Raw genomic sequence first — 22197 nt, forward strand, 5'->3', positions numbered from 1 at the left:
GGACGGGGAGTGGCTACAGTAATCGCCCGCCATGATGGCGGTGTTGTAGCCATGATCCTTCGACCAAGCCTGCGTCACTAGAAGCGCGGCACAGTGATCAGCAGCCGGCAAGACCCCCAAGCGGTGGGAACGACCTGTCGGCTCCGTACCAGACCAGTCGGCGGGGCCCCCCGATCGGCGGGCCTTAGCAGTCGGCGGAGAAGTCGATGGCCGAAGATACTGACGGCTGGCCCTACACCCAGTCATATTACCCTTGTACCCCTGGGGGGTAGGCCTATATAAACCCCTCAGGGCACCCATGCAAAGGGTTCGGACCCATTAAAACTAGACCAGAGATATACTCCCTCCGTCCCGAAAAACATGTCGCACGCGTAGTTCACTGGTAATTTTACAAAAAAAGACCTCACAGTTTCAAAACCATCTCAAACAAGTCCCTCCGCCATCGTCTTCTTCCTCCGTCGTTGCGCGCGTGTCGCCAGGGGCCGGCGCCGCCCAGCTGCGCGATTTGTCGTCCACCAGGAAGTGATCTTCTGCCGTCGCTGCGTACCTGCGCCGCCGCCGCCAAGTACCTGCTTCGCCGCCGCCCAATCCTGTGCCGCCGCGATTACCTGTGGCATTGCCAGAACTTCCCGGCACCATCCGGTGGATCAGGAGCTCCTACTCGTCCTCCTCGAGCTCCCGTGCATCCTCCTCGAGCTCCCGCGTCTCCTTGAGATCCCGCGCGTGCGCCGCCGCGATCCCTCCAGCTGTGATCCCCTACGGGCGTCACCGGAACCTGCCTCCACGATTCGATGGACCAGGACCTCACGCTCGTCCTCCTCTATCTCCCGTGAGTCCTCCTCGAGCTCCTGCGTGTCGCCATGCTGCTCCTTCTCGCTTGCCCGCGCGCCCGCGCAGCTGCTTCTCCCCTGCCCGTGCACAGCTGGGTTGAAATTCAACATGTGCGTCATGCTCTACGTGTTGCTAGGCGGAGCTCTACGTGCTGCCCGTGCACAGCTGGGTGGAGCTCTTCTGCACTGTGATCTTCTCCTGCTGTGGGAGAACCTGAACCTGAACCCAAGCGCACAGCTAGGTTGAAATTGAACCTAATCTTCTGCTCGTGGGTTCTTCTGCTCGAACCTGATCTTCTACTCGTGCTCCTCCGTTTGCACAACTGGGTTCCCCTGCCTGTGCTGCAGCTGATCCAAGTGAAGCTGTGTTGTGCTTGTCTGCACTCTGAAGAAGGTAGTCCATCCGAATACTGCTACCTGAAAGTTAGTGAAATGGTTTACTGTTAACTGAATCATGACAATGCCAATCATGGAGTAAATTCAGTTGCTAACTTAAAATTCATGGAGTACATTCATTATACAGAAAATGCTGCTGATCATTGTGAACAGAATCATGATGGTTGCTAACTAAAAATTATTGAAGAAACTACTGCTGATCATGGAGTACTTGTGTTGCTTGCTTAATTTGCTGTCTGCTGGTGTTGCTTTCTTGCTTAATCTGCTGCTCCATTTTATTCAATGGTAGAGCTACTCCATTTTATTCCATTTTACCAAGAAATATTGGAGTACTTTGCTTCATACAGCTGCTACTCCAAATTCAGTATGCAAAATTAACAATAGGTTCATTTGCTAAATTAACAGTAATCCATTTTAAGCTACTGAATCTACTCTAACTACTCCATTTTAAACTACTGAAGCTACTGAAGCCTTTTGCCAAACATGACTGCACTTTAGGATCCAAAGCTGGGATTACACCTAACCATCATACTGAGAAAAACATATGCTGATCCAAAACTGGAAGTACTCCTTGTGGATTTGTCTCTTTTAGAAAAACTGGAATGTTCTGTTCATGACAAATGGTGATATTTACATGTTGCAACATTAATATAGGATATCCTTTTATTCTGTAGCTATGTTCATTGGGATGGTCATTTTTATTTCTCTGAAAACGAAACAATGAATACTCCTTTCTGGAGTAATTTGTGTTACTGAAGAAGTACATATGCTTTTCTTAATTCAGAACTGCACATCATTGTTATCACAAGAGTGGATAGCAACAAATACTCCATTTTATTCATAGTGTGCACCAAATGGAGTACACTGCAAAATTCACAAGGAGCTTCAAATATCATGAGCTTTTATTCATAGTGTACACCAAATTAATTTTCTTGACACTTTTCTACCATAGGCATGGTACTATGATAAAGTAAAATTCAGCAAAACTACTCTAACTAGAGTAAAATTCTGTTAACTACTCTAACTAGAGAAAATGGCTTATGGTTAGAGCAAAGTGTAGAAATGGTGCCATGGCACCTACTTCTTGTTTGACTTGCATACTCATTTTGTGTGTGTGTATTCTTGTTATGGTACCATGGTGTACTCATCTTTTGTCATTGATGGCAGGAAACATAACTATGGATTTGAACTTGATGCCTCAAAAGGAAGAACATGAAACTATTGATTTGAACTTGATGCCTCAAGAGGAAGATGATGAAGGTATTAATTTGAATTGGATCCCTGAACAGGAGGAACCTCAAGTGGCAGAGAATGGGACTATGGATTTGAACTTGATGCCTCAAGAGGAAGATGATGAAGCTATGAATTGGATGCCTCAAGAAGATGAAGGGAAAGAGGATGAAGCTCAAGAGGAAGAGGATGAAGTTATGAATTGGATACTTCAAGAGAAGAGAAGAGAATTGTCAGATAAGGAGAGGCATGGTGTTTACTTCGCCTTGCTGGTAATCGAGCTCAGAGATGGGTCTGTTCAACCAGACGACAAGCTGCTAGTCTCAAACCTGTTGGACATAAGTGTACAATCTGTTGAAAGAATCTGGGAAGAAGCCAAAAAGCAAATTTCCGATGGCAAAGAAGTAGATGTCTCAAGCAAGAAGCCGGGAAGATCTGGTCGAAAGAGAAAGGAGTTAGATCTAGAGAGGACCTCAACAATCCCACTGAATAAAAGAAGAACAATTCGATCTCTGGCACGGTCTCTAGGTGTGGCCCGATCGACCCTACATAAGAGGTTCCAGTTGAATGAGCTCAACCGCATCACAAGCACCGTGAAGCCTCACCTCAAGCTAGAGAACAAGCTTGCGAGATTGAAATTTTGTATGTCCATGGTCGATGACAATTCGATCTCAACTTCTCGGGCTATGTTCAAACCAATGACGAATATGGTTCACATCGATGAGAAGTGGTTTGACATGACGAGAGTGAAGAATAGTTACTATGTACTTCTAGGAGAGCCTGAACCGAAGCGCACCGTGTCAAACACTCACAGCATTGGGAAGGTAATGTTCCTAACAGCTGTTGCCAGACCTTGATATAACAATGAGGGGGAGCTAACATTCGATGGGAAGATCGGCATTTGGGCATTCGTCGAAGAGAGTGAGGCGAAGCGGACAAGTCAGAACAGAACAAAGGGAACAAAAATGTTGACATCAGTGAAAGTAACCAGGCCTGTGTGCAGAGATTATCTGATCAATAAGGTTATCCCGGCAATTCGGGATAAGTGGCTTGACGATGATGAGGGAGCAACAATATTCATCCAACAGGATAACGCAAAGCCTCATGTCCTTCCCAATGATGTAGCTTTTCGAGAAGCTGTGGAACAAACTGATCTTGACATCCGATTGCTACAACAGCCCCCAAATAGCCCTGAGTTAAATTGTTTGGACCTCTGCTTCCATAACTCTCTCCAGTCTCTAACCGACTGCAGGTCACCTACAAACATCCAGGAACTGGTACAGGGTGTGGAAGAGGAATTCGAGAACTACGATCCCGACAAGTTGCACAGAAGCTTTATCACATTAGAAGCAGTTATGTTTGAAGTTATGAAAGACAAAGGAGGAAATCAATATAACTTGACCCACTTGCACAAGGATCGCTTTCAAAATGCTGGACTAGAAATAACCAATGTATATTGCGACAGTCGGGTAGTTGTTGATACTAGGGCCGTTATAGAAGAAATGGAAATTGCAATAGGAAAAGAAAATGAAAGGAAAGAATTAGCTAGAGAAGGGAAAAGAAAGAAGAGTAAAGGGAAGGGAAGGGAAGAAGTGGCCAGAGAAAAGAAAAGAATGTAGTCAAGAGGGGACAAAGAGGCCCTTATGTCATGTAGTCAGGTGCTCCTTGTGTATGTCTTGTGTAATCTTGTGTCAAGAGGGGACAAAGATGCCCTTATGGCATGTCCTTGTGTATGCCTTGTCTAATCCTTGTATATCAACTCCTTGTTGGAATTTATTGGAATTATCTGGGTTATTTTGATTAATTGAATTATTTGGGTTATTTGAATTAATTTGGGTAATTTGGATTTATTTGAATTATTTGAATTGATTTGGATTAATTTTAGTTATTTGAATTAATTTGGGTTAGTGGACTGAAATTTTTGCTTGACAACTACAGCAACTAATGAGAGGTCCATTTAGCATGGAACAAATAAAAGGACAGTGAATGACAAGAATCTAGCATATCACATGGGATGGATCAGCTAAAATAAGAAAGACCATCTCAAGAATAGTCACAAGGAGTACTACTGTATATTCTAATTTACTGAAATTATTGGCATAACAAAAACAGATATGTAGTGGACATGTTTGGTACAGTAAATAAATATGCAGTCATAGCATGGATAGATTAGATAATGAGAGGAGTAGCACTGGATTATATACTGGTGAGTCCTTGTATACAGAGATTGAATAATTTCAGCGCCAGTGCCATTACATGGTAGAGAGAGAAGAGTGAGTGAGCATGACTATATACTACAGCATGGCAATGAACTTTGATAAATAGCAGAGGACAGCAGTATAATCCTGGGCTGCAAGGTAACAAAAATAATTAAAGCTCCACAATTGACAGCTATGATCTTCCATATTTACAAACGTGGGCTTTGTTCTAAGAATTTCAATTCAGCTTCAGTACTGATGGGACGACAAATGCACCAAGCACGATGATTTTATCACACATACCTTGTTCTTTAGGCGCTATTTCTCATTGGACTCCTTGTTATACTTGTCTTTGTGAAAGCCCGTGATATTGCAAATAGGACGATCTGATTTTCAAAGGACCTTCATGGGTGGCAACAAGATAACCATGAAAAATAGAATTGCTGACAGTTGCGCACAAGCAAGCAATTGAAGAAGAATCTGAAGAAAATGGCAACACTTGGGCACAAACAAGCAGTTGACAGATACTCTTATTAGGATGATGAAAATCGTATGAGACTCATGCCTCGTGCTGCTATCAACTAATGGAAAATTTAGATGCTTTGAAACAGAGCAAGCTGCACAAGGCAAGAGAGATGATCCATGACCTTGAGTTGCTGCTGCTCCATGGCTCCATTATTGTCGTTTCATGTCAGTATATGCTTTAGCCTTGGTAGATTGTCTTTAGCCTTGAGTTAACTGAATTTACCAAGTGTTAAATGTGTTACCTGAATTTACAAAGGAGCAAATGTGTTAACTGAATTTACAAAGTGGAAAGTGAATATTGTGCTATAGTCACTGATCAAAATTTAGTGGAAACAGAATTGATAATCAACATACAGAATGCAGAACATACGGTTTATTTTCAGTTTCAAAATGGAAAATACACTTCTTCAATACTCCAATTTTACAAACTGAAAATTCCACAAAAATGCACACCTGCGTGTGTCCCAAAATGCCCAACATTTTGAAGCAGTTCGTAGAGTACACTGAATCCCACCTGCGTGTGTCCCAAAATGGAGTAAATGTTTCAAACATACATGACCTGTGAAGAAGCACCAAATCCGTTAGACTCTAACATAGCTAGTTCAGATCAAAACATCTCAAACATCTTTCAGAGTATTTTGTCAGGTTGTTGTAACATAGCTATAGTAGTTCAGATCAAACAATCTCACATTCACTAAAATTCAGTAGACAGAGAATAAGTGGTTCAGAGAATATACACATTCAGTAAATTCAGTAAAGATGAAGTAGAGAAGAGAGGTTGTAGGCATTGGTGACCTAGGCTGTACCCAGGAGAAGATTTGTAGCCGCCGCCGCTGCTGCCAAGTGACAGCCTCCGCCGCTGCCGTGGTGTCGCAGGTGCGGGGCTTCCACCAGAGAATCAACGAGGAAGAAGCCGTAAATCCACGAGCAAATCCACGAGCTTAAGCTTGTTGTCGTCGTCAGGCTCATCAGCTCACGCGCCTCCGCCCCGCTCCAGTCCACCACCAGCGTCGTCCCTCCCTCCCTCTTTCTGCACACCAACACGCAGCGAGATAGAGGAGTGACTCGCGTGGCAGAGCCTTCGTCTTCACCTAGCTACCTCTGTCGCCGCGCATGCGGAGGGCCGTAATCGCCTTGGCCGTAATCGCCTCTGACCCCCGATTCGTCGAGCACGCCAACGAACCACGCCGCCGCTCCCGAGGAACTCCCCTCCCCGCCGCTGCCGGGCCCGGTCCGGCCCGGCACTACTGGACTGGCTTGGGGCGGAGGAGATTGTCATGCCCCATCTCATAGCTTGATAAATCTCACAAGTACAGAAAGGATTTGGGGTGAGAGACAGAGTACAGGTGAGGATAGAGAAGGTTGAGAGAGGTCCAGAGAACAGGGAAAGGGGATTCAGAGTTCAACTCACGCATATCCCTCACACACGGCATATGCCCAGCTAATATACATAGAGCACACACACATCCTGACATGTGGGCACACCAGCCAGCCCACCACACCCACTCGACGCTTCACCTTGCGCCACCATCTGTCTGACTGCTGGGCCCCGCACCATCGCCTGGATCATCAGGTTCAGGCGACTCGCTGTCCGCCAACGCCGGCGAAGGCGTGACACTCGCCGCCGCTTGAGTTGGAGCATCCCTCCATAGTGGTGATGACGGGAAACGAAGCTTGACGACGTCGTAGTTCTCCCATGTAGCAGCGTCATCCGGCAAGTCACCCCATTTGATCAGCACCTGAGTTGTGGCCGTGTTGCCATCGCGGACCATGCGGCGTTGCAGAATGGCCGAAGGAAGCTTGTCGCTGAGCATCAGGTCCGGTGGTGGCAACTCACTGAAAACTGGCGAGTAATCTGCCGAGAAAGGCTTCAACTGGGACACATGAAATACCGGGTGTACCTAGGCAGCGGCCGGCAACTGCAGACGGTACGCAACTTCCCCAATTCGCTCCAGGATAGTAAACGGGCCAAAATACTTGTATGAAAGCTTGTGGCACCGACGATTAACAACTGAATGTTGTGCGTACGGCTGGAGCTTCAGGAGAACTTGCTCGCCAACAATGAACTGACGGTCCATGCGGCGACGGTCTGCTTGCGACTTCGTGCGCTGTTGAGCTCGAAGCAGATGTGCCCTCAGCAATTCGGTGTGTTCCTGATAATCTGCTGCAGTGTCCGCGGCCGGTGATGTCGAATCAACAGCAATATTGGGCATTCCACCAAAATTGGGCTCAGTCTTGTAGAGAGCACGGAATGGGGAGCAGCCAAGCGAAACATGATGACTGGTATTATACCAAAACTCCGCCATAGCAAGCCATCGACGCCAAGTCTTTGGACGATCCTGGACAGCACAACGCAGATATTGCTCAACACATTGGTTCACACGTTCACTCTGGCCATCAGTTTGCGGATGATGTGCTGTACTGTAATGCAGTTTTGTGCCCACAGCCTTGAACAGATCCTTCCAGATGTGACTCGTGAAAATCTTGTCACGGTCAGATATAATTGACAAGGGAACTCCATGGAGACGCACGATTTGGTCCACGAACAGCTTGGAGACAGTGGAGGCTGTGTAAGGATGATGCAAAGGAAGGAAGTGTGCGTACTTGGTCAATCGGTCGACCACGACCAGAATCACATTAGCGCCCTCAGACATCGGTAAACCTTCCACAAAATCCATTGTGATTTCCTGCCATGGAGCGTGAGGAGGTGGCAACGGCCGGAGCAGACCGGCAGGTCGAGTGTGTGGGTTCTTAGCATGTTGACAGGTTGGGCATTGTTTCACAAAAAGCTCCACAGCCAACTTCATTCCGGGCCAGTAGTAAAGTTTCTTGGCCCGTTGATAAGTTGCCTGAATGCCAGAATGACCACCGACGGCACTATCATGCAGAGAAGCAATCAATTTCGTCTGTAGTGCCAAATTTTCCCCAATGACCAATCTTCCTTTGAACTTGATTAACCCATGCTCCAAAGTATAACCTTTAGCGTCAGGAGAGTGAATTGTAAGCTGCTGCAATAGTGCAGTCATCTCTGTATCTGTGTGATACGAATTCAGTACTTCCTGTACCCAATCTGGCCTGCAAACTGAAATTGCTTGTGTTGCAAATTGATGAGCAATACGCGACAGAGAGTCCGCCGCCCCATTATCCACCCCTCGTTTGTACTTGAATTGGAATTGAAGTCCAATTAATTTGGACATGGCTTTTCGTTGTAGATCCGATGTGAGTTGCTGGTCAGTTAAGTTGCAAAGGCTCTTATGGTCGGTCAAAATGGTAAAAGGGCCTCGCTGAAGGTACTGACGCCACTTGTCCACGGCCATGATCACCGCGAGAAATTCTTTCTCGTAAATGGATAGTTTGCGATTCATGATTCCCAATGCCTTGCTCATATAAGCAATAGGATGGCCACGCTGCATTAACACTGCTCCCACACCAGTGTCGCAAGCATCGGTCTCAATGGAAAATGGAACCGAGAAATCCGGCAGAGCCAAAACAGGGGTGTGTGCCATCGCAGATTTCAGAGAGAGGAAAGCCTCTGTGGCCTGATCATTCCACTCGAAACCCTTCTTTGTAAGCAACTGTGTCAAAGGCTTGGAAATTAGTCCATAGTTTTGCACAAATTTACGGTAGTATCCTGTTAGGCCGAGGAAACCCCTGAGCTCGGTTGCATTTGTTGGAATTGGCCATTGTTCCATTGCTGCCGTCTTCTCTGGATCAGTAGCGACACCCTCTGAAGATATAATATGACCCAAGTACTGTATGCTCTGCTGGCCAAATGAGCATTTCGTCAGCTTGGCGAAGAATTGGGACTGACGCAGTGTTTCCAAAACCAAACGTAGGTGTTGCAGATGGTCAGCCCAAGAAGGACTGTAGACCAGTATGTCATCCAGGAAAACTATCACAAATTTGCGCAGAAATGGAGCGAACACTAAGTTCATCACACACTGAAAAGTTGCCGGGGCGTTGGTGAGCCCAAAAGGTATCACCCGGAATTGAAAATGACCATGGTGTGTTTTGAATGCAGTCTTTGCCTCGTCAGCTGGATGCATGCGGATTTGATGATATCCCGCACAGAGATCCAACTTGGAAAAGAATTTGGTTCCAGCAAGCTCATCCAGTAACTCATCAACGATGGGAAGGGGAAATTTATTCTTGATAGTAAGATCGTTGAGACGACGATAATCGATGCAAAACCGCCAAGTTCCATCCTTCTTCTGTACGAGTAGGACTGGAGATGCGAATGGGCTCATGCTGGGTATAATCACACCGGTCCGCAGCATCTCTGCAACCTGCCTCTCGATCTCATCTTTCTGCAGCGGAGAATAGCGGTAAGGCCTGGCATTAACTGGTTGAGCATCGTGTTGCAGAGTAATTGCATGATCCAAGGATCTCCTGGGTGGCAAAGAATTTGGCTCAGAAAATATGTCGGAAAATTCCTGTAATAAGGTGTGAAGATCAGGTGCCATTGGAGACAGTTGCTTATCGTCAGGAATAAAATTGTCTACCACTGCTAAAGCCCAAACTTCATTTGTATCCAGCCATTGCAGCAGTTGTTCAGCATGCAATTCCGGTAAAACCCCTTGCTCTGCGGCGACAATTCCTTGTAACACAATCATATTGCCCTGATGGTGAAACTGTAAGGTTTTCTTACCCCAATGACAATTCATGGGACTGAAACGTGCTAGCCAATCGACTCCAAGAATGGCATCATATGCTCCCAGGTCCAAGATACGCATATCAGTAGAGAACTCATGCCCTTGGGAGCACCATGTAAGCCCTTGAACTTGAGAATTTGAGTGCATCAACTGTCCATTGGCTACTCTGACCGGCACTGCTGGAGCAGCTGTGATAATACACTTTGCACGCTCAGCAAAAGACTTTGTAACAAAAGTGTGAGAACTGCCCGAGTCAACCAATAGTAACATGGCTTGGCCACCGACAGTAGCTTGCAAACGAATTGTCTGCCCTGATTCAGTTCCAGCGAGAGCATGAACCGATAACTGGCAGCACTCACCACTAGTTGTGGTTTCATCAAGTAAACTCAGGGCATGCACTGCGTCATCTGAAAGAACTTCCCCATAATCACCCACTTCAATAGTCAGCAATTGACCGGTGCGACGACATTGATGTTCCTTGCTGTATTTGTCACCACACTTGAAACAAAGACCATTAGCACGACGAAAATCCCGGAGCTGACGTTCACGGTTGAAATCATCATTACCAGTGCGACGCGGCCAATCTGTGCGTGGTGCTGTTGCCGCAGTTGTCTGCACTGTTGTGGTAGGCGGATGCTTGGTTGGAGCAGGAGGACGCCCACGAGGCTTGTGCGTCTCTCCTTCTTCTTCCTGGATCCTAGCCAGGGATGCCGCACGCGTGACACTGGAGGGCGCCTGCAACCGTACCGCACAACGGATGTCATCTCGCAAACCGAGCATAAACTGAGCCACAAACCAGCGCTGATTCAGTGATGGATCTAGAGCTGTCAGATGATACATAGCTGACTCAAATTGTTGTTTATATTCAGCTACAGTTCCCATCTGTTTTAGTTGCAGCAAACGGGACATCTGGCTATCATATTCTTCAGTACCAAATTCTTCTACCACTGCTACCTGGAAATCTTCCCAACTAACCAAACGATGGCGACGTTTGAATGCCTGAAACCACATCGCCGCATGCCCTTCCAAGTGCAAACTGGCGTGGCTCACCCAATGATGTGCCGGTGTTTTGTAGAGCTCGAAATATGTAGATCTGGCCCGACCTTGGTTCCCTCCTCCTCTGGTGGCACGTGGGTCGTCGAGCTTAAGCTGGGGAAATCAAAGATTTTTATGAGGAAGGGGGGAGCTTGGGGAGGCAGGCGAGCGGCAGCTGCAGCGCCGGAGCAGGAGGCAGCTGCGGCGAGTGAGCGGGGGAGCAGGGGAGCAGCGTAGCTGCGGTGGGGGAGTGGAGAAGCGACGACGGCGGGGAGCAGCGCAGCTGGGGATTCTGTCGGAGGAGGACGACGAGGAGTGCGGGTTTGGTCGGGAGAAACTGAAGGTTTTTTTGTAAAATTGCCCTCGCGACATGTTTTTCGGAACGGAGGGAGTAGGTAGGAGAAAGCCAGCCTTGTCTTCTCCTACCTCCGGCATACAGCTCGAGGAGCACCCTTGTACTCACTTTGCCTTAGTGATCATGCGGAGACCCCGTAGAGCAGGACTAGGGGTGTTATCTCCTAGGAGAGCCCCGAACCTGGGTAAAGTATGCCGGCGTTCGTGTCTACGCCTAATCCCGCTTCCGGGCACCGACGACGTTCTACTCGCTCCCACCATGATAAGGCATGCTTTGGCATATGTCGCACCCAATCCCCGACATGCATAAAGGATAAACATCACATGCAATCAATATAAGTGATATGATATGGCCATCATCATCTTGTGCCTTTGATATCCGTCTCCAAAGCACTGTCATGATCACCATCGTCACCGGCTTGACACCTTGATCTCCATCGAAGCATCGTTGTCGTCTCGCTAACTATTGCTTCTTCGACTATCGCTACCGCTTAGTGATAAAGTAAAGCAATTACATGGCGATTGCATTTCATACAATAGAGCGACAACCATTTGGCTCCTGCCAGTTGCCGATAACTCTGTTACAAAACATGATCATCTCATACAATAAAATTTAGCATCATGTCTTGACCATATCACATCACAACATGCCCCGCAAAAACAAGTTATACGTCCTCTACTTTGTTGTTGCAAGTTTTACGTGGCTGCTATGGGCTGAGCAAGAACCGTTCTTACCTACGCATCAAAAACCACAACACGGTATAGTGATTGCTTTTTGATCTTCAGAAAGAACCCTGTTCATTGAATCCGATTCAACTAAAATTGGAGAAACTGACACCCACTAGCCACCTGTGTGCGAAGCACGTCGGTAGAACCAGTCTCGCGTAAGCGTAGGTGTAATGTCGGTCTGAGTCGCTTCATCCAACAATACCGCTGAATCAAGAATCAACTAGTGACGGCAAGCAATATGTATATACCCACGCCCACAACTCCTTTGTGTTCTACTCATGCATATAACATCTATGCATAGACCTGGCTCGGATGCCACTGTTGGGGAACGCAGTAATTTCAAAAAAAATCCTACGCACACGCAAGATCCATCTAGGTGATGCATAGCAACGAGAGGGGAGAGTGTTGTCCACGTACCCTCGTAGACCGTAAGCGGAAGCGTTATGACAACGCGGTTGATGTAGTCATACGTCTTCACGATCCGACCAATCCTAGCACCGAAGGTACGACACCTCCGCGATCTGCACACGTTCAGCTCAGTGACGTCCCACGAACTCTAGATCCCGCTGAGGTCAAGGGAGAGTTTTGTCAGCATGATGGCGTGATGACGGTGATGATGAAGTTACCGACGCAGGGCTTCGCCTAAGCTCTACAACGATATAACCGAGGTAGAAATCTGTGGAGGAGGGCACCGCACACGACTAAAACAATCAACTTGTGTGTTCTAGGGTCCCCCCTCCCCACGTATATAAAGGAGGGAGGGGGAGGCCGGCCGGCCCTCCTTGGCGCGCCCCCAAGAGGGGATTCCTACTAGGACTCCAAGTCCTAGTAGGTTTCCACCAAAAGGGGGAGAGGGGGAAGGAAGGAGAGGGAGAGGGGAAAGGAAAGGGGGCGCCGCCCCCCCCCCTTCCTAGTCCAATTCGGACTCAAGGGGGAGGGGGTGCGCAGCCTGCCCTGGCCACCCCTCTCTCTCTCCACTAAGGCCCATCGAGCACCATTAGTTCCCCCGGGGTTTCTGATAACCCTCCGGCACTCCGGTTTTATTCGAAACTTCTCCGGAACACTTCAGGTGTCCGAACATATCCGTCCAATATATCAATCTTTATGTCTCGACCATTTTGAGACTCCTCGTCATGTCCGTGATCATATCCGGGACTCCGAACTACCTTCGGTACATCAAAACACATAAACTCATAATACCGATCGTCATCGAACATTAAGCGTGCGAACCCTACGGGTTCAAGAACTATGTAGACATGACCAAGACTCATCTCCGATCAATAACCAATATCGGAACCTGGATGCTCATATTGGTTCCTACATATTCTACGAATATCTTTATCGGTCAAACCGCATAACAACATACGTTGTTCCTTTTGTCATCGGTATGTTACTTGCCCGAGATTCGATCGTCGTTATCTCAATACCTAGTTCAATCTCATTACCGGCAAGTCTCTTTACTCGTTCCATAATGCAATATCCCGTAACTAACTCATTAGTCACATTTCTTGCAAGGATTATAATGATGTGCATTATCAAGAGGGCCCAGAGATACCTCTCCGATACACTGAGTGACAAATCCTAATCTCGATCTATGCCAACTCAACCAACACCATTGGAGACACCTGTAGAGCATCTTTATAGTCACCTAGTTACGTTGTGATGTTTGATAGCACACTAAGTGTTCCTCCGGTATTCGGGAGTTGCATAATCTCATAGTCATAGGAACGTGTATAAGTTATGGAGAAAGCAATAGCAATAAACTAAACGATCAAAGTGCTAAGCTAACGAATGGGTCAAGTCAATCACATCATTCTCTAATGATGTGATCCCGTTCATCAAATGACAACTCTTGTCCATGGCTAGGAAACTTAACCATCTTTGATTAACGAGCTAGTCAAGTAGAGGCATACTAGTGACACTCATTTTGTCTATGTACTAGACCATAAAGGCGCGCGTTGCTGCGCCTGTCCATTCTAAAATAATAATAATAATAATAGATATATTAATAAATAATTGGAATTTTAAGTAATTTGATTGAGAAACCACATGTTTGCTTGACTACTTAAGTTTGGTTTTTGTTCTAGCACATATATATTACCAATAAAAAGATAGCGTTCAGTCGAGGGGAGCAGAGCATCTGGATTACCATATTTGGGTTTAAATGATGCATATGTTTTCAACACAATAATCATTCTTTGATGGAATACAAAGTGATAACAATGGGCACTAAACATACCTCAATAGCCGCGGGGTTGTAGGAGAGGGTTTAAAACTATGTCATTGAGGAGATGTTGGCCGCCGCAAGCCCTCCACCTTATGCCAATTTGAATTGACCTCACATCATCCTGTGGGCTTAGGGGCGGCAAGTGGAAGGGGTAGCACCGCTGGGGCGAGGTAAAACATGAATGGAATAGTCTAATCAAACCAAGAATCTGAACCAGATACAATATGTTCAGCGAAGCATACAAACGTCATAGTTTGATCCAACAGGTGACAAAAATCTGAGGGGAAATCTTAGAAGGAAATACGTAAGGAGAGATTACTTGAAAGATAGGGGATTTCCTTCATCTTGACCAATCATCTCGGAAACTCAGGATAATGAAAAAGGGATTGGTGCCGACAGCGTTCGTATCTTCGCAGCCGATTGCACCTGGTGTGGCTGAAATGGGAAGAGTCAAGGTCTTGGTCATTGACGCTGATCTGGCACCAGTAGCGGTGAGCCGGCGACCACCGATTTCAACGTGGGCGCGTAGTCCATGGCGTGGCATGCCTATGCTTCTCTCGCTGGTGTGGAGAGTGGAGTCCCGAGGATTGTATTCTTCCCTTCTCCCACACTGCCACTGATGTTGGCCGATGGACCGCCGCTCATTGGAAGCAGTAGCGCGGCGCCGGCGCCGAGACGGCCAGTCGCATTCTCGACTAGGGGAATCAGGGAGAGACGAGGACGCACAGAACGGACTGGGAAAGAATCCTTTCTGTGGGATACGTAGGCCTTCGGCCGAACGAAGGATATATCTCCTAGCTCATTTTGTGGAGCAGTAGCCCGATCACGTGGATTGAGCGGATTGCGAGAACGAGGACAGCCTGATGGGCGCTATATCAATCTGGTACGTCGGTTAGTTTGATCAAACGGCTAAGAATCTCAAATCACCGTAGGGAGCCGTAGCTAGCTTCGTTTTACTGTTTTGTAATTCACACATGTACAAAGTTTCTGGTTAATGCAATTCTAGCATGAATAATAAACATTTACATGATATAAGGAAATATAAATAACAACTTTATTATTGCCTCTAGGGCATATTTCCTTCACCCGTCTGGAGGCCTTTCCCGGCACTTTGCCGGAGGGGGATTCAATCACGGAGGGGGTTGTACATCATCCTTGCTTCCCGCCGATGATGTGTTTGTAGTTTACCACAGACCTATGGGTCCATAGTGTGATGGCCTGGCTTATTAGGGACGATAGACTACTCATATCAATAAGGAATTCCTTCTTTTCCGATAGCCCATTCGGATAGAACTCCAAAGTTAAGCGTGCTCAGCTTGGAGTAGTGTCAGGATGGGTGACCGACCGGGAAGTTGCTCCTGGGTGCGCATGAGTGAGGACAAAGTGCGCAGAAAAGACTAGTATTGATCTGTGGGGCCAGTCTAGATCCCGCCAGGAGTAACGACCACCGGCGGGTGTGTCCGGGGCGTTACAAGTTGGTATCAGAGCCGACCCTCGCGGTTACACGGATGGTTGCGGATAGGTGCGTGGTCATGTTGTTCATGACGGTTGTGACCCGTCGTGGCACACGGCATGACACATGTACTAGACTGGAAGCACAGACGTATGTGCCAAGAGGGAACGTTCGTGTGGCCCGACGAGGACGTCGGTTCCTCTGAGTGGGGGTGTATGTGATGGCCTGGCTTATTAGGGATGATAGACTACTCGTATCAATAAGGAATTCCTTCTTTTCCGGTAGCCCATTCGGACAGAACTCCAAAGTTAAGCGTGCTCAGCTTGGAGTAGTGTCAGATTGGGTGACCGACCGGGAAGTTGCTCCCGGATGCGCATGAGTGAGGACAAAGTGCGCAGAAAAGACTAGTATTGATCTGTGGGGCCAGTTTAGATCCCGCCAGGAGTAACGACCACCGGCGGCTGTGTCCGGGGTGTTACACATAGTTAGTAGCTAGATGGCTTTTTCTCTCTATTTGACCTTCAATACAATGTTCTCCTTGGTGTTCTTGGAGATCTGTTCGATGTAATGCCTTTTTGTAGTGTGTTTGTTGGGATCCGATGAATTGTGAGTTTATAATCAGATCTATCCATGAATATTATTTGAGTTTTCTGTGAACACTTTTATGTATGATTGTTATAGCCTCATATTTCTTCTCTAATTTATTTGTTTGGTTTGGCCAACTAGATTGATTTATCTTGCCATGGGAAGAGGTGCTTTGTAATGGGCTCGACCTTATGGTGCTCAATCCCAGTGACAGAAAGGGACATGACACGTATGTATCACTGCTATTAAGGGTAAAAGGATGAGATTTATTTCATACGTGAGTTTATCTTGTCTACATCATGTCATCTTGCTTAAGGCGTTACTTCATTTTTCCATGAACTTAATACACGAGATGCATGCTGGATAGCGGTCGATGTGTAGAGTAATAGTAGTAATGAATAATCGTTTCGGTCTACTTGTCTCAGACGTGATGCCTATATACAATACATGATCATTGCCTTGGATATCGTCATGATCATTTGCTTTTCTTTATATGAACTCCGATTTTGACGTTCTTGGGCTTGTTGGATTGCTAGTGAAAATCCCGATGCGTTTGTGGCCTTAGATCTACATTTTGGACACTTTTATAAATGTCAAATCATCAAACTCTCCAAAAGGCCTTAATCTGGTGCGTGGAACTTCTCTGGTTTGACCCCTAGCTTGATTTTTTTGATGTCTCGAGTTCATGAAAATGCCAGCACAACTACGAAGACCACAACACAAAAGAAAACTAAAATAAAAAGTATACAACAAACTTGGTAAAACAAGTAAATACCGAAAACTATGCATTAGAGACATGAATAAGTGCTAGATGGATATGATGTGAGAGATTTTGGCACTATAATATACTCTAAAAGTATGTATAAAATCCACTCATCAATAATCTAGGACTTCATCCTTGGTTGGCTGGGGATACAACTGTCATCCTAGCCGTCCAACTACAAATCAGTTCGTATGAATTATAACCTGCCGCCTCCTCCCTAATTAGGGTTCCGCCTCGTCTCCGGTGGCCTTACGGTCATGAGAACACAGTGGATCCCGGCCCTTGCCGGTGTGAGGGCTCCGTTTTTAGATGTGTCTTCGAAATTTGTTAAGGTTTGTGTCCTGCTCAGAAAGACGAGACAACGACGGTTCTCTGAAGATGGAATAACGTTCTCCTTGCCTAGCCCCCGTTCCCGTGGTGCGTCCAGCATTGTCGACGGGCTATGTGGAGCTGTGTCTCCTGTGAATATGTCCCTGGTGGATTTGCTCGGATCTGTTCGTCATTCGTCTATATTCGTGTGTTTTCAGGTTGCATTGTTCTGATCTATATTACTCGTCATCGACGACGGTTGTTATTTTGTTGCGCTAGTCCTGTGGAGTCTTAACACGACGTTTTCGTGACTTTGTACTACAAAGCAAGTTTTGCCCGGCTCCGGTGAGGGAGGGGCGATGACGGCGGCGCGCCTTCGCCTCGCTTCAATGCTTGTAGTCGTCGCTAGATGGTCTACGGACCTGAATGTAATTTATATTATTTCTCGTGTTTGTTGTACTGCCATGATTGAAAATTAATAGATCGGCTGAATTATAAACAACACTTGTGATGAGCAATCCAAACATTTCAAAAAAATGTCAAAAAAAGCAGGACGTTTTTATTTCGGCACGTGTGACCAAGAGTCCAAGAACCAGCAGGCTGGCTGACCCCGACAACCGAACCAACCACGCCAGCTCACACTGGCAGCACAATCATCCGCTTCAGGGCCCACCTGTCAGCGGGACATTAGCCCAGAGCCAGGCTCGCCGGGGAGGTGTAAATTGTAAATTGCGCACGAGACAGCGCTGTTCGTCGTGACCAGGGATCAAAATTGGGGGAAAAATATCTCCCCGATTGCGGCGGCCGCAAAACCAAAAACAAGATTCAGCTCATCGGTGAGCTCGCGTTGCGCTCTTGGATTCTGGGTCGTGGATTCGGCCTCTCCAATCCTGGTTAGTCTCCTCCCGTCCTTCGTCCCCCAATTTTTTTCTCGGGGAAATTGGCATCTTTCGGCGGTAGTTCGCCCCGGGATTTCGTCAAGTTTGTGAAATTCGAGGTGGATTTACTTCGGGTCTGCGATTCCCCGTACGGATTTGCTCGAAAACATTGTTTTGGATTAGATTTCTCAAGCTATCCGTGCGTCCGTGCGAGCTCTTGGATCACGGAGCAACCCTTGTGCTGACCTGATTGCGTAGCAAACTTCTGTGCTAATCTTTTCGCTTCTTGATCTGATTACGCAGATGGGTGCTACGATTCTCGCCTAAAGGATACTTCTTGGGGCGAAGCCCTCGGGGGATTGCTGGAGTTCTCCTGGGTGTTCGGTGGCAGCTAGGGTTTGCTCTTACAGAGCCCCGTCGTCTCCGCGGGCCTTTTACATTCGTGCTGTTCCAAGATGCAGCCTTCCAAGAAACTTGCTCGCGTCGACACGGCGGAGATCAAGTCGCATCTAGTCAGGAAGCTCGGCCACCAGCGCTCTGAGCTCTACTTCCATAGCCTCAAGAAGTTCCTGAGTTTCCAGCTAGGCAAGAGCGAGTTTGACAAGATCTGCGTGGCCACACTGGGGAAGGAGAACATCAAGCTTCACAATTTCCTCGTCCAGTCAATCCTCGGCAATGCTTATATGTCGCTGGGGCCACCGCCCAGCAGGCAGACGCCAACTGGGAATTCACAGACTAGCGCTGTGACGAATGGGACATTGGCCAGTGGTGTGCCGCTAGCAAGGAGAGTGCGGCCGGTGGCTAACCGTGACAAGAGGTTTGCTGATAAGCCGAGTCCACTTGGAAAGTCCCCTCTTGGTCATCCAGGGGCCGCGGAGTTTGTGTCCGTCGAGGATGGCGAGGAGGTTGATCAAGCCAGGGGCAGCCCCGTATGTGTGCAGAGTCAGAGCCCAATCAGGGCTCCATTGGGAATTCCCCCAAAGGCTCAGAATTCTCAGCCTTCGATATCTTATCCCTCAGAGATTTGCTATAATAATGGTGAATTGCCAGGTAGCGAGGACCTGTCAAAGCTACTTGAGAATAAGCTGAAAGCCGAAGGCCTTAGCATATCCGTTGAATGTGCTGATCTGCTGAACTCTGGGCTGAACGTGTACATAAGTCAGATGCTGAAGTCTTGTTTGGGGGTTGCAAAAGCAAGGGGAAAGACAATGAGGATGCCAGAAGCTAACAGGAGTGCCTCTGCTGCTGTAAATGGTGGGCGGAATAATGCCACTGCTTCAGATTTAGGCTGTTCCTACCAAGCTTCACTGGTAGATCTCTGCACAGCTGTACAGTCTAATGCTCGGTTACTGGGGTGTGACTACGCCAGGCAATACGAGAAGATTGCTTCCCACCTTGACAGCTAAATGGCAGCACCCAATTTTCTCATAGAACTTCATCGGTTGTTATGTTGGGCAGAGTAGGCAATCCTTTGCCATAGATTGGTGCTGTAGAAATCTACAGCTAGTTAGGTTGAGGTGAAGTAGATTTTGACTGCCATAGGGCTGAAGGTGTTTTTGGTTAGGATGATACATCATGGAATTTCAATACATCAAAGTTCACTTTCATTACTTGTGACTATTCACAAAATAAAGAGTTTCTGCCAATACACCTTCACTTTGTTTCCGCTGCTCACAGATTGTTTGCATACCTGTACTGATAACCAGGTTCCGTTGCTTGGATTTGTCACTGTTTTGTTTGATAATTTGAACCTGTTAGCTTCGCTCTGCTGAAGAAATATTGTTCACCCCTATTTTCTTTCATGTGTGCATAATCTTTGTTCTTTTACCATGCACTTGGAAGCAGCGTTCTTGCTAGCTGCCAAGTTGATTTTTTTTATCCTTCCGCTTCGGAGTTTCCACAGTTATCTGAATTTTGGCATGACCTGTCTATTTCTATCTTTAATAGAAACTAGCATTTGTTCTGACAGTGCAGACTAGGAGCCCTCGCAATGATTTGGAAAGGATTTACGTTTGATTTGGATCTTACGGTGCTCTGCGCCTGTGCTGTTGCAAGCTGGGCCATCGGTCACGCTGGCCTTGCTTGGAGTAGCTACAGTATCGGATGGGCTGCTACTCTACGTGCAGTTTGGGCTTCTATCCACCGGCATTCGAAGATTTTGCTCCGAGCTCGCCTGCCATGTGTGATGGCTCTCTTCATCTGCCTATTTGTGTGTTCATCCGTTTTCTGTTTGCCTTGCATTCCCCGTTGTGTCTTCAGCTTGTTTTGAGGGACTTAAGCCTTGCCCCTCCCGCTCTTCAATGCCTGATATAATGCTTCCCCTTGTGTATTCTTTCTGCTCCTATCTTCTTCCCTTGTTCCCTTTGGTTCTTCCCGACTGATGTTTGAATAACTGGCCTGTTTCCTTGCTAGATCAAACTGATCGTTCTTCATTTGGTGTCTGCTGGGTTGATTGTTAGCCTTTAGCTGATCTTCTTTCGTGTTCTTAAGTGTGTTCCCGGTTGTATTTATAGAGACTTCAGCGATTACGGAAATTTTTTTGTGATGTGGCTTGAACCTGCTCTCTCTGAGTTTCCGATATGGATCCTGCTGGATCCCGGGCTGCAGCGACTGAGAGTGGCGCCCCTGCCGTCAGTGGCACTTTATCGACGCAGAAATGGCTCACTGTTAACTTTTAAGTTCACTTTGCACAAGTACTTCCTTTGATTTTGCTCTCCATCTCAAGAACTGATGCTAGGCTTACAAATAATGGGCTGCCCTTGGTATCCTGAAGTTCTGTTGCCGGGTTAGCTATTCTTCACGAAAATTTACATCCTAAACTGAAGTGTTGGGAATGCTTCGCGAAATGGCCCTTCTTGGCTCTTCATTTGGATATTAAATGGATAAACTGCCTGAAGGTTTTGACTTGTGAATAGCCAGATGAGCTCAGTAGAAGGTGTAATTCTTTCTTTTACGTCTGTTTCGATATTAAATGGATAAACTGCCTGAAGGTTTTGACTTGTGAATAGCCAGATGAGCTCAGTAGAAGGTGTGAGAGAGTCTCTACTAATCAGGAATTGCGGTTGTGGCAGCATGCACATTAATGTTCTAGTGTGTGTGCATTTTAACACAAATTTGCTGCCTCTGCCTCTGAAACACTTTTGAGCAGCACTTTTGATATTCCTGCATAATTTCTTACCTTGTTTGGAGAAGTCGATTTGCCAAAAAAAAACTCTGCCTTAAAAATTGAGAACAAAAAAGTTATAAACACTTGAATGTGTGAGACCATACACGGACACGACATCATATCTGTTCTATTTGAAGTTGTCACTTGATCTTCACTCTGGTACTTTCAGCTAGCATGCTTCGTCGCGGTCACAAGACTGAATTAAATCCGGCGATGTGGATCAACCAGTCTGACGCTTCGTCGCTGCTGTTATTCAGAATCTGAGTATGCCGGGTACAAGATCGCTGCTGTCCTTCGTACTCGTTTCACTCATCAGTCGCCAACGAAGCTTTGGTTCCTTCACCAAAGCGCATGAAAATTATTCTGCACTCAGCTTCCATTTTTAGTGAAGCGCAGATGTACTAGTACAGTACTATGCAAGACGCCGAGAATCAAACCGCAGCATTCATCCGGCGGACAGCATCGGGCGAGTCCTCATCTGTCCTCCTGTACAATACTTGTGAACAACCATATCCATGCATGCCCATCAGAGCAACTCCAATGGGGCGACCCATTTCATCCATTTGGATCACCCGAACATAAAAGTTGGCCCAACGGGGCGACCCAAACGGACACAGCCTCCGCCTGCTGTCCGTCCCGACCCAAACTGAGTCCAAATATGAGTCACAAATGGGTCCGCGACAGACAGAAGCGGACGCTCTCGTCGCACGCTCCTGTCCGCTCTGGACCCACATATCAATGACCGCGAGCAAAGGACCGGCGCACCGGCGAGTCCACCTGCGCGCAGGGACTGCCATGCTCGCCGACGAGGCCTCCTGCGTAGGCCCGGGGAACTAGATCACGGCGGTGCCGGGGAAACGCAGGCAG

General features: G+C 47.1%; 2 protein-coding genes and 1 long non-coding RNA gene across 3 annotated transcripts; 2 read left to right on the forward strand and 1 right to left on the reverse strand.

The window, feature by feature from the left end:
- Positions 1 to 2309: 2309 nt before the first annotated feature.
- On the forward strand, positions 2310 to 3328 carry LOC147970448 (uncharacterized). The gene has a single exon (XM_087522655.1). The coding sequence runs from the start codon at positions 2354 to 2356 to the stop codon at positions 3311 to 3313; it is 960 nt and encodes a 319-aa protein (XP_087378781.1). The 5' UTR covers positions 2310 to 2353; the 3' UTR covers positions 3314 to 3328.
- A 1231-nt stretch (positions 3329 to 4559) lies between these two features.
- Positions 4560 to 7222, reverse strand: LOC147970449 (uncharacterized). Its single transcript, XR_015603236.1, has 3 exons — positions 5986 to 7222; positions 5633 to 5738; positions 4560 to 5421 (listed from the first exon to the last, which is right to left on the reverse strand). It is a non-coding gene; the product is annotated as an uncharacterized LOC147970449 (long non-coding RNA).
- Positions 7223 to 18000: 10778 nt separating this feature from the next.
- Positions 18001 to 19812, forward strand: LOC125508009 (uncharacterized). The gene is made up of 2 exons (XM_048672553.2): positions 18001 to 18179; positions 18468 to 19812. The coding sequence occupies exon 2, from the start codon at positions 18620 to 18622 to the stop codon at positions 19568 to 19570; it is 951 nt and encodes a 316-aa protein (XP_048528510.1). The 5' UTR covers positions 18001 to 18179; positions 18468 to 18619; the 3' UTR covers positions 19571 to 19812.
- The last annotated feature ends 2385 nt before the right edge of the window (positions 19813 to 22197 follow it).

This window comes from Triticum urartu, chromosome 5A, assembly GCF_056163025.1.
Source record: "Triticum urartu cultivar PI428250 chromosome 5A, HENAU_Tu73, whole genome shotgun sequence".
NCBI classification, from domain to species: Eukaryota; Viridiplantae; Streptophyta; class Magnoliopsida; order Poales; family Poaceae; genus Triticum; species Triticum urartu.

Excerpts from the sequence above, each read along its gene's own strand:
- LOC147970448 (XM_087522655.1), top strand. The coding sequence starts at position 2,354 with ATGGTACCATGGTGTACTCATCTTTTGTCATTGATGGCAGGAAACATA.
- LOC125508009 (XM_048672553.2), top strand. The coding sequence starts at position 18,620 with ATGCAGCCTTCCAAGAAACTTGCTCGCGTCGACACGGCGGAGATCAAG.